Below are 12,578 nucleotides of genomic sequence, written 5' to 3' on the forward strand. Positions count from 1 at the left end.
AGATACCTCATGTAAGTGGAATCTTACAATATTTGTCCTTTTGTGCCTGGCTTATTTCATTTGGCATAATGTTTTCAAGGTCTATTCATGTTGTAGCATGTGTCAGAATTTTCTTCCTTTTTAAAGGCTGAATAATATTTCACTGTATGTACATACCACATTTTGTTTATCCGTTCATTTGTTGATAGACATCTGGGTTGTTTCCCCCTTTTAGTTATTGTGAATTATGCTGCTGTATTAGCATATAAGCATATGTTCGAGACCCTGATTTCAATTATTTTGGGTATATACCCAGAAGTGGAATTGCTGGATCATACGGTAATTCTATGTTTATTTTTTTTAGGAACTGCCATAGTGTTGTTCATAGTGGCTGCACCATTTCACATTCCTACCGGCAATGTACTAGGGTTCCAATTTTTCCACATCATTGCCAACACTTGTTATTTTCCATTTTTTGTTTTGTTTTTTATAATAACCATCCTAATGGATGTGAAACTGTATCTCATTGGGGTTTTGATTTGCATTTCCCTAATGACTGGTGATGTTGAACATCTTTTTATGTACCTGTTGGCCATTTGGATGTCTTCTTTGGAGAAATGTCTATTCAAGTCCTTTGTGGGATTAATTTTTATAACTGGAATGTACTCCTTGCCAAAGTTGTAATTAACTAATGGAATAATTTTATGATTTTTTTGTATATTTAAATTATGTGCTAATGCTATTATTAAAAATTCTATTTAAACTCTTTTTGGGGGCCAGCCTGGTGGCATAGTGGTTAAGTTCGTGTGCTCTGCTTCAGCAGCCCAGGGTTTGCAGGCCCAGACCTGTGCGCTGCTTCTCAAGCCATGCTGTGGCAGGCGTCCCACATATAAAGCAGAGGCAGATGGGCACGGATGTTAGCCCAGGGCCGATCTTCCTCAGCAAAAAGAGGAGGATTGGCAGCAGGTGTTAGCTCAGGGCTAATCTTCCTCACCAAAAAAAAAAAAAAAAATCTTTTTGGAAAAGTACCCTGAGCAGGAAGGAGGAAAAAAAAAAAAAACCAAAGAGCTACAAATCCCAAAGGATAGAATGTAAAATTTAAGTGTTAAGTAACTGTTTTATGGATATAATATTGAAAGAGAAATTATTCCTCTTTTATTAATAGATAGAAGACCAAATGACGAGGTTACGTTCTCCAAGTTGCCACTCTGTCTCCGTCAGATGGCAGCAGCTACGTCCCGCCGCACCCGAGCCCCTGCAAGCCCCTGCGCAGGTGCAGTCCTTGTTCCCCGGTGACCCGCTCCTCGTCTACGGGCTGATTCCTCATTGCACACAGGTGAAGAGGCACACAGTGTGTTGTACTGTGGGAAGAGCAATATATTTTGCTAATAATATTTTTTCTTTTCTTTCTTTTTTCTTCCCTCTCCTTCTCCCCCAAATCATAATATGCTGGCACATTTTTCCTTCTGGAAACATAATGGGTGGCTAACCAGGGACACAGGAGAGCCTTTAACTCCATTGAAAGGAGAGAGGAAATTGCTGAAAGAATCACTGTTAAACTAACTAAGACACTGTGGAGTAGAAAAGCTAATAAGGAAATTTTTTTCCCATTTCAGGCAACTCTATGTGCATTAATTCAAGAGAAAGAATTTTCTACAATGGTATCAACTACTGAACTTCAGAAGACAACTGGAACTGTAAGACTCAAACCTTAAACTATGGACCCACTGTTGGATGGTTACAATAAGTTTATATTTTCATACATAAGCTCCTGGTCATTCCTCCGTTGTCGTCTGTGTTGACATTTCAGTGCACGATACGTGCGGAGGATTGTTATCTGTACAGATGAGGGCACTTTCCTTCGGTTTCTAATGTAGCAGTTCTTTATCTGGGAAACAAGTCTAGGTGTATCCATATGGGCATCAATGGGTATGAATAACTGTAATTAAATTTGGTATTTTATGCATAAAAGTATTTTTGGAGGGGGGGCCGGCCCGGTGGTGCAGCAGTTAGGTGTGCGTGCTCTGCTTCAGCGGCCCAGGGTTCGCAAGTTCAGATCCTGGGTGCACCGCTTGTCAAGCCATGCTGTGGCGGCGTCCCATATAAAGTAGAGGAAGACGGGCACGGATGTTAGCCCAGGGCCAGTCTTCCTCAGCAAAAAGGGGAGGATTGGCATTGGATGTTAGGTCAGGGCTGATCTTCCTCACAAAAAAAAACAAAACATTTTTTTTATGGAGGTTCTCAAAGATGTCCGTGACAATAAAAGTTAAGTGCCACTAGTCCACCTATGTTATTTTAAAATATTAAGTAAAAACACTATTGGACTAAGAGTAAAACATATCAAATATTGAGGATGTGTTTGTTTTTTCTACTTTTGGATTAAAAGCAAATGAATTATCACCAAAATGTTAGTAGTATTTGTGTAAGTACCGAATCTACTATGGTTAGACCTGAAAAATTCCTAACCTGTCTCTGCTGTAATATGTAGCTTGCTATTCATAGGAGCCTTTGTATAATCAGATAAACCATTTCCCATACATTTCTGGGTTTTTGCTTTTTTAAATAAAATATGGCTTACTTTTTTGGCACTGAATCAATAATTATAACTGCTTGCCGCTGATTTATGTATAGAACTTAAGGGAATCTCCATATTGTTTTAAAAATTGAATCTAAGAGGCAAATAAAGTAAAAGGAGTTGACCTGGGAAGAGGTCATTTTCCATGAAGTCACTGTCTTTATAGTTGGGCTTCCTCTGTGAACTGTGGCCTCAGCAGTAACAAAGTTAAGAGTTGGAATTATCATTGAAAGCAGACCTTGCCGTTGAAGATCACTTCTGTTTCTTAGTCATCTGAGAGAACAAGGAGGAAATCCTTCACCTGCACTTCCTAGTGCCCTCTCTCCGCCCCTGCCCTCAGAGTGGAGGTCACATTCATGGTGGCACCACAGCACAAAGCTGGCTACTCCTACAGTAGAAGAATAAAGGTTTTGAAATAAATTGAATTGGCAAAATGACCTTTCATAGAAAAGGCGAAACTGTAGGGATAAAACATAGATGAGATAAAACACAGGTGAGTGGTTTCTGGGGGCTCGAGGTGACTGCAAGGGGCAAGAGGGGAGTTTTGAAGGGGAAGGAACTGCTCTGTATCTTAATTCAGTGGTGGTCCCACCACTGAATACATTCATTAAAACTCATCAAACTGTACACTTAAAAAAGGTGAATTTCATTCTACATACATTATACCTCAATTTTTAAAGTGGTTTCCTATGTAAGACTTTAATTAGAGGCCATTTGAATGTTTTTTCCTTTGCTGCTTAAATACAGATGATTCACAAGCTGACAGCACGAGCTCTGATCAGAGATTATGAAGATGGCATTCTCCACGAAAATGAAACGAAGCACGAGGTTCACTCTTTTCATGATCCTTCTTAAATTGACTTATCCGTGGGAATATAAACTGAGGCTAGCTGGATGAGGACGCACGTGGTGTCGGGGGCATTCATCGTTGTAGCTGTGTTTTCTGTGCCTGGGGTGCAGGGTGCTCCGTAAATGTTTGTTGAGTGAATTAATGAAAGAACAGATGTCAGTGGTTTCCTGAGAATTCAGTGATAATTTTACCCATCAGAAAGAGGCCAGAGGAGGGCTCAGAGAATGTTCACTGGGTGCCTGGAATAAACCTCACCTCAGATGTCATGTGTTGTAGGTGTTAGTATTCCCACTTTAGTGATGAAGCCCAGGTGTAGGATGGGTGGGTGATCTGCCTAAGGATACACGGTGGAGCCAAAGCCCAGCTTGCTCCCTCCTTGCTGAGCTAATGAGGCCCCTGTCAGGAGGTCCCACTCACCAGGGGACCATGATGGCCCGGCTGGTCCCTCTGGGGCTGTGATCTTAACTGAGGTTAGGAGCATTAGTACTCAATGCCATCCCCCCAAAAAGGTGCCAGCGTGCCGTGTGGGGCCATTGGTACCCTGGCAGACAGTCCCAGCACGTGATAAATGGCATCGTGCTTTCACTCTTCACCTTTGCCGCCCTTTGGGTTAGCAGCCTTGTGTTCTGTTTTGCTTAAGGCCCTTTTTATGTATGAGGGCAGCAGACCTGCCCTGCCACCGAACAGCCCTGACTTGTCCCTCCGCATCTCCAACCACTTGGATTCCTCATCTCTAACGTAGGCACAGACCATCAGTCAAAGAAGGCGGAAGCTCACCACACTGGAGAGGGAGAGTTCTTTGTAAACTGTAAAGAGCTATAAATATGAATTATTTTTTCTAGGACTTAGCTAGTCAGTTGATCCCATTTTTGTAAGGAATATCAACTCACCTACTTAAGATGTTTAGACAGGGCCATTGATTCAATATTTAGTATGAAATACTAATTATAAAGTGATTTATTTTTTATAGAAAAACACCTTTTTAGATTATTTAACACTTGTTTAATTGGTCATACATAGCTAAAGAGTGAAAATAAAACAAGATGTGATTTCATTTGTTTTATTCTATCCTAGATGAAGAAGCAAGTCTTAAAATCTCTGATTATTAAACTCAGTAAAGAAAACGGTCTCATAACCCAATTTACAAGCTTTGTGGCAGTTGAGAAAAGGGTGTGTATTGTTGTTGGTTCATGGTTATTTTATTTATATTTACATATTAAGAAAATTACTCTTGCTCTGACTGTTACTGGCAATATCCACATCCATGGCTTGTGAGGAGCGGGGAGGGGAGACGCAGGAGGATGGTCACGAAGGGCCTCAGCATTAGGGCTCACCTCTACATGAGTTACTATGTTATTAATTTTAATGTTATAATTATTACTTAGTTACATGTATACTTTTGAGATATACTACAATTACGTTACATTTTTGGCATTTCTCATCTTTTATTAATCCAAGACCCTCAAAAAATAGAAAAGGAAAGGCCTGGGCTTCTCTTACCCCCTGAAAGGCCCTTTCTCTTTCATGAGTTTAAGTGGAGAATCCACATAGGGCACTTAGCGCAGTGCCCACACCCAGTAAGAGCTCAGGAAGAGGAAGCCATTCAGCTGAGCGTGTCTCTCTTCTCTGCCTCTTTCTCACTTGTGGCCTCGGACACACAATCCAATCTGACACCCAAACATATTCCAAACCAAACATTCACAAGGCTTTAGACTGTATATTAATCATTTAATTTGATAATGTCTGTTTTGTTTTTACCTAATTGTGATTTAATATAGGATGGTAATGAATCACCTTTTTCTAATATTCCAAATATCCTGGAAATTATTGCCAAAGAAGATGTAGATTTTCTGCCATACATGAGTTGGCAGGAGGAGCGACCAGACAGCAGCGTGACACAGGTGAGTGTGCATTACCAGATACATTGACATTGTGTTCTCATGCTTTTATGATGGTGAGGGGAACCCTTTGCTGAAATAGCACCCTTGTTACTTGTATGTAAAGAAACTATTGTCTCCCTGATGATGGAAAGTATTTGCACATTTGTAAAAATGCTGTTACATGACTGAGAAAGTCACCATGTATAAATGTAGCTGTCAAGTGTGGAAAGGGAACAGCTGTGGTTGTGCCTCATTCCTAAACAGATAAACTGTCAATATAGGAAGCTAAAGTCATTTACTCTAAGTAGTATAATAGGTTTGCCATGAAAGTAGTGATAACAGTCCTATCTAATAATCTAAAATCACCACCAATATTTCTTAAAGTTATAGTGCTTTATACTGTGGCCTTTATAGACAGAAACATAATAAAAATTGAGAAAAGTGACTTAAATAAAAATTGGAAGGCATATTCAAAAGCAAAGGAACAAAACAGTGCTAATAAGACTCTTAGGTATCCAGGTTAGAGAAGTAAAATTGCCAAAATTTAGAAATTTACCATCTTATGGGAAAAAATTTGTGAGAGGAATTTTGGGAAAATATAACATATGCAACATTCATTTTCTTTGATCCATTTTAAAGTCATTGTGTTAGTTAAGAATATAAAAACAGGGCCAGCCCCGTGGTGTAGTGGTTAAGTGCGCACACTCCGCTGCTGGAGGCCCGGGTTCGGATCCCGGGCGCGCACCGACACACCGCTTGTCAGGCCATGCTGTGGCAGCGTCCCATGTAAAAGGGAGGAAGATGGGCACAGATGTTAGCCCAGGGCCAGTCTTCCTCAGCAAAAAGAGGATTGGCATGGATGTTAGCTCAGAGCTGATCATCCTCACACACATACAAACACACTAAATAAATAAATTTAAGAATATAAAAACACATTAGATATCATTTGCTTTGCTCATGAAATCATGTTTAGTATGTTTCAAGATGGTAAATAACAAGACAACAGCAACAAAATGAAACTGCAAGTGTTTCCTCAAATCCCTCATGCAGAATTTTTGTTTTGTTTTATCTTATAGTTATCTTTAAAGAAAAGGGGGGAGGATAATAACTTCAGAAAATCATGTTTCCACTCCCTTTCTGGGTTCACTTCCTGAGTCACATAGTTCCTGTTAGAAGAGAAGTTGTAGCCGCCACAGCACAGATGGGCAGTGACAGGACTGGAGGAGTGACCATGGCACAACCAGCCAGCTCATCCCCTCTTCTGGAATGAGCCAAGGCATAGAGAAACCAAGACTGTATTGAAAAGCTAACATCAAGGAGGTCTTTGGATGGTGTTTCCAAAAATTGAAAGAGATTTATGCATATGATAAAATCCAAAGACAATGATGAACTGGGAAAAATATTTGCAACAGAGACAGATTAATTTTCTTATTATATAAAGAACTCCCATGAATTAAGAAAAAGACGAGTAATCCAAGCAAAAAACAGGCAAAGGGTTTGATCATAAATAAGGAAATAATATGGCTCTTAAACATAGGAAAAGAAGCTCAATTTCATTGTTGCTAAGAGAAATGCAAGTTAAAACTGCAATGAGATCCTATTCTTGTATCTGTCAGGTTGGCAAAGATCAAAAAAGGTAGATAATCAAGATAAGCAAGTCAGTGAAATACAGTGTTGAGAACACAGGTGCTGGGGCCAGACTCCTTGGGTCTGAGTCCCAGCCCCACGTCACTCGCTACCTGGCCTCACCCTCTCAGTGCTCCAGCCTCTGTGCTCTAAAATGGGGACAGTGAGAAAACCTGCTCAAAGGGTTGTTGTGAGAAGTAAAGGAATTAAGACATGTGAGGCCTTTAGAGCATGGCTGGCTCTTGGCAGGTATTCAGTCTATGTGAACCATCATTATTCTTAGCAAGGGTGTTGGCAATAGGCACTGTCCCACAAGCTGATGGGACAGGAAGTCAGTGCATGCTCTACACAAGGCAGTCTGTCAACATCTATGCAGTTCTTAAATAGAATGACGTGGCTTTATATGTGCTGTGATGGGAAGATTCCCTAAGATATATTCAGCAAGAAAAGCAAGGTGGAGAACAGTGTGAATAACATGCTACTATTGATATAAAAACAAAAATAAAAGAATGTAAATTTATTTGCTTGTTTGTTCATTTTCTTATTTTAAAATTTCTGTATGTCTACGCTCTCTGGAGAGAGACCCTAGAAACTGATAAGAGCGCTTGTCTCCAGGGAGGATAGTGGGTGACCAGGAGGTTTCGAGGGATGCTTGATTTGTTACAGTGTACCCTTTTGTATATTTTGAATCTTATACCATGGGAATGGATTGCCCACTCAAAATATAAATAAACTTTAAAAACACACAAACAGTGTTTGGGGGAGTCCAGTCAGAGTAAGAGATGCATGTATGCTGATCCCATTGGTAAGTTTAGCCAGATTCAGGGTGGCCCAGTGGCCTCACACAAAGGCAGCGTACGTGTTGACAACATCGGTGTGAGGCTACAGTTGTCATTCTGGGACTTCAAGGTCCTACTTTAGGGAATGTGGCTTAGGGATTATTAAGGGAAGGTAAAGGGACCCAGCTGAGGGGCAGTGACACTGTCCTCCCTCTGTTACTCCCACAAGGGAGTCATTTGAGTGAAAAAGTTTTGGAAAAAACATCAGATGTACAATTAATAATTAACTGTTGCCCTTGAAACAAGACAGCCTTATTGTCAAAATGAGTCCTTGAAAATATATATTTATTTTAAATATGTGTCAAACACACAGAAATGATCTGGAGAGATATATGTCAAACAGAGATTGGATATGAAATTCTGTGTAATTTTTATTTTCTTCTTTGTGTCTACCTGTATTTTCTAATTTTTTCATCGTGCATGTGTATTGTTTATAAAATTTTTAAATTTATTTTCAAAATTGGTTCTAAATTCATTTGGGTTTTACTATAGTGTAATAAAGACTATTTCATACTAATTTTGCAAATACTTTGGACTTTAATATTTCCAGATCCAAACCTATAGAATGAAAAACTACAGATTACAAAATTACAAATTAAATTGATGACTTGATAGTTTATCTTTATTTCAGCTACAATAATTTTTCTGAATGAACCCTCTAATTTAGCAAAAATATTAAAGCTTCTGTTACTCTCCCTTGGGATTTATTTTACTTACCAAAATATGACAAGTAACGAATTCTGTTTGGAATTATTTCTGTTCAGGTCAGTAACAGGCAGCAAGAGATCACTGGAAGAGCACTGGCGATCTGGGATCTGCCTCGGCTCTGCCTGACTTGCTTAAGCTTAAGGGGTCTCAGTTTTCTTATTTATTAATGAGACCGTGCTTGGCGTTCAGCTCCTTTTCTGTTCTAGTGCACACACGATGGGTGACGTTCACATGCTCAGCGCCCTCCCATGGGCATGCCTAGGTTTAAGAATAATTCCTCATACACTCACCCTAATCCACTCCTTTCTTGCACACTCATGAAGGCATATTGAAAACAAGTAAGAGGCAGATATTTTATAAAAGTAACTTCTAATCTAATTTTTAAAGTAAATTATTTTTTTTTTTGAGGAAGACTGGCCCTGAACTAACATCTGTTGCCAATCTTCCTCTTTTTTTTTTCCCCAAAGCCCCAATACATAGTTGTATATCCTAGTTGTAGGTCCTTCTAGTTCTTCTATGTGGGATGCTGCCTCAGCATGGCTTGATTAGCCGTGAGTAGGTCTGCGCCTAGGATCCAAACTGGCGAACCCTGGGCTGCCGAAGCAGAATGCACGAACTTAACCACTACGCCACCAGGCTGGCCCCCTAAAGTAAATTATCTTAAAAAATCAATACTTTAACTGTTATTAGCAACAAATTGAGTGTCTGACTGAGATTAGAACCCTTCGAGCACTCTATTTCAGCATTTCTCTCTCTTGAGAACCTTCATTGTTCCTTAATAGATGATGATGGTTAAACATAATTAAAGATTGTGAACTTGAAGAGAAAGAAGAGGAAAGTGAGTAATTTTGGCAAATAGAAGAATCATGCTAGGAAGTATGAGCTTATTTTTGTTCATTTAGTAAAATGTTTTCTTACATAGTCACGTGGTTCAAAATCCAAACAGTACAAAAGGGGAGACAGTGAATCCTTCCCAACGGATTCATTCACTCAGTTCTCCTCCCCAGAGGCATCCATTATTACAGGTTTCTTGTGATATCTTTCCAGAAATAGCATATGTATATATATGAGCTAAATATGAATTTTCCCATCTGTTTACAGGTATATATTATGTACAGTGTATATACTATACACACTGTGCTATACATTGTTTTTAATCTACACCTTGGAGATATATTAAAGAACAGCTTCTTTATTTTTATGGCTGAAAAGCATTATATCATATGGATGTACTAGAATTTATTTATCCAAGTCTTTTATTAATGGACATTTAGTTTATTTCCTGTCTATAACAAACAGTGTTACAGTGAATAACATTGCACGTATATTATTTCCCATGTGTTGTATTATATTTGTAGGATATATTTCTAAAAGCAGACTTAAAAGGCCAGAGGATATGTGCATTTTAAATTTGAAATAGTTAGGGAAATTCTGCTACTGACCATGATGGAGTAACATCATGCATTTAGAAATTGGATTTATTCTCCCACCTTAAACAACTAAAAACTATATGACAGAAAATATTTGACTGGACAAAATATATGAAACAATGGTTTTCAGATATAGGACAATAGACAGAGCAGAAGAGTGATCCCTCAGAGAAGAAAACAAATGAGGTGAGTTCTAGGATTCTTCTAGCTTATTACCTGGGAAGAGCTTCCAGACAGTAGCCCTAGGACAGTGGACTCAAAGAGAGCATGGTTGTATCTCTGAGCTAGGGAGACAGAGATTGGATCAAGGAGGCACAGATGGCTAATATTAGAGGGCAAAGTACTGGAGAGGAGAGAACTGCCCAGAAAGAGCTCCAGAGATCTGCAGAGGGTTCCTTTCTCATCTTGGGCTGAGTACTGATCAAATACACTGCGTGTGATTCACAGCAGATTAGCCACTACAGAAGAAATAGCCTATAAATATAGCAATAAGAAACTATCCAAAATGAAATATAGAGGGGAATGATATGAACAAAAATAATCAGCAAACAATGGGCAACATTGTGCAACCTGTGTACAAGAAATTAGAGTCCCAGAAGGAAGACAGGCAAAAGAATTTTGAAAACATTATGGCCAAATTTTTCCAAATTTAAATCAAACTATAGACCCACATATCCAAGAAGCTCAACAAACCCCAAGTGCAAATATAAAGAGAACTATACCACGGGACATCATAATCAAATTTCTTGAAACCAATGATAAAAAGAAAGTCTGAAAAGCAGCCAGAGGAAAAAGATACCTTACACACCGGATAACAAGGATAAAGTGAGAGCAGACTTCTCGCTGGAAACAGTGCGAGCCAGGAGACAGTGGAGCAACATCTTTAAAGTACTAAAAGGAAAAAAAGAAAAAAACCCTGTAAACTTAGAGTTAATACTTAGTGAAAACATCTTTTTAAAGTGAAAGTGAGGAGGGTTCTGGGAAGGTGGCAGACTAGGAAGCACCAGGAATCTGCCCTCCCCACCTACACAAAAATGTGCTGGCAGAATCTGTATGATGTAACTATTTTGGAACTGTGGAATCTGTTGAAGGCTAGCAACAGCTGAGGAAGACTTAAGACTGATAAATTTTGGTTAATTTCAGCTCTTAGCACAGTAGCAGCTATCCATCCCCCAGCCCTGGGCCCTGTGGCAGGCAGCTTTGCACATGTTCCTGGAGCAGCTTGTACACAGCATATAGGAGCCAGGGTGAGCAAAAAGGACCCTGTCCTCAAAATATTGGAGATCTGTGCTCTGATTGCTGAGTGCCACTTCTGATCACAGAGGTGCAGACAAAGAGGCAGGTAGCCATGGTTGCACCTCCCCCTGTTGCTGCAAGCCCTTCCCCCTTCAGCTGAAGTGACTTCCAGGGGATTTAAAAGGCCTGCATCTTTTCTCCCCCCACTGGATTTTACATTTTCCCCCTTTTGGGAGCCAGACGTTAAAGACCAAGACATTCGAAAACAACTGTATATATGGGGAAAGTTAAAAAGCGACTGCAGGGCCGGCCCCGTGGCTTAGTGGTTAAGTGCGTGTGCTCCGCTGCTGGCAGCCCGGGTTCAGATCCTGGGCACGCACTGATGCACCGCTTCTCCGGCCATGCTGAGGCCGCGTCCCACATACAGCAACTAGAAGGATGTGCAGCTATGACATACAACTATCTACTAGGGTTTTGGGGTAAAAAGTAAATAAATAAAATTATTAAAAAAATAAATAAAAAGCGACTGCACATGTCCAGGGAAAGGCTCCAAAAAGATCTAAGAAGACATTAAATCTACACTTCGGGCTGATCCTTAGGAAAGAGACAGCCTACAACAATCAAAAAAACAAAAACAATAACAAAAATTCAACAAACCCTAAGGAAGGTAGAGAATCGGATATCCAGAGTTGCCACATTATTAGATTTAAATGTCCAGTGTTCAATAAAAAACCACAAGGTGTACAAAGAAATAGGAAAGCGTGGGGCCAGCCCCAGGGGCCTAGTGATTAAGTTTGCCACACTCCACTTCGGCGACCTGGGTTTGGTTCCCGGGTGCAGACCTAGACCACTTGTCAGTGGCCATGCTGGGGTGGCAGCTCACATACAAAATAGAGGAAGACTGGCAACAGGTGTTAGCTCAGAGCAAATCTTCCTCAGCAAAAAAGAGGAAGATTGGCAACAGATGTTATCTCAGGGCGAATATTCCTCAGCAAAGGGAAAAAAGAAAGAAACAGGAAAGTATGGCCCAATCAAAGGAAAAAACAAATCAACAGAAACTGTCCCTGAGAAACACTTAATGGCAGATATATTAGACAAAGACTTTAAAGCAGTTGTCTTAAAGATGCTCAAAGAACGGAAGGAAGATGTGGAGAAAGTTAAGAAAATTATATGTGAACAAAATGGAAATATCAATAAAGAGAAGACCTAAAAAGAAACCAAAAAAATTCTGGAGCTGAAAAGTATAATAACTGAAATGAAATATTCACTAGAGGAATTCAAAGGCATATTTGAGCTGGCAGAAGACAGAATTAGTGAACTTGAAGATAGGAAGATGGAAGACTTACTGTTTTTAAAGTGTCAGTATTACCCAAAGCAATCTACAGATTCAGTGCAATCTCTATCAAAATCCCAATGACATTTTTTGCAGAAATAGAAAAACCCATCCTGAAATTT

At 39.7% G+C, this 12,578-nt stretch overlaps 1 protein-coding gene across 8 annotated transcripts in view; it reads left to right on the forward strand.

Annotated features, from left to right (window-relative positions):
* PARP4 (poly(ADP-ribose) polymerase family member 4) overlaps positions 1–12,578 on the forward strand; it is a 145,925-nt gene that overhangs the window by 98,766 nt on the left and 34,581 nt on the right. For 7 of the 8 annotated variants that reach the window (XM_058547780.1, XM_058547787.1, XM_058547783.1 and 4 more), the window contains 5 exons: positions 1,145–1,315; positions 1,596–1,676; positions 3,302–3,382; positions 4,479–4,574; positions 5,183–5,305. In XM_058547780.1, coding sequence (XP_058403763.1) covers positions 1,145–1,315; positions 1,596–1,676; positions 3,302–3,382; positions 4,479–4,574; positions 5,183–5,305 — 552 coding nt within the window. The remainder of the gene's footprint in view (positions 1–1,144; positions 1,316–1,595; positions 1,677–3,301; positions 3,383–4,478; positions 4,575–5,182; positions 5,306–12,578) is intronic. The other variant, XM_058547782.1, reaches the window with a different exon arrangement.

The sequence above is a fragment of the Diceros bicornis genome, chromosome 9, assembly GCF_020826845.1.
Source record: "Diceros bicornis minor isolate mBicDic1 chromosome 9, mDicBic1.mat.cur, whole genome shotgun sequence".
In the NCBI taxonomy this organism is placed as follows: Eukaryota; Metazoa; Chordata; class Mammalia; order Perissodactyla; family Rhinocerotidae; genus Diceros; species Diceros bicornis.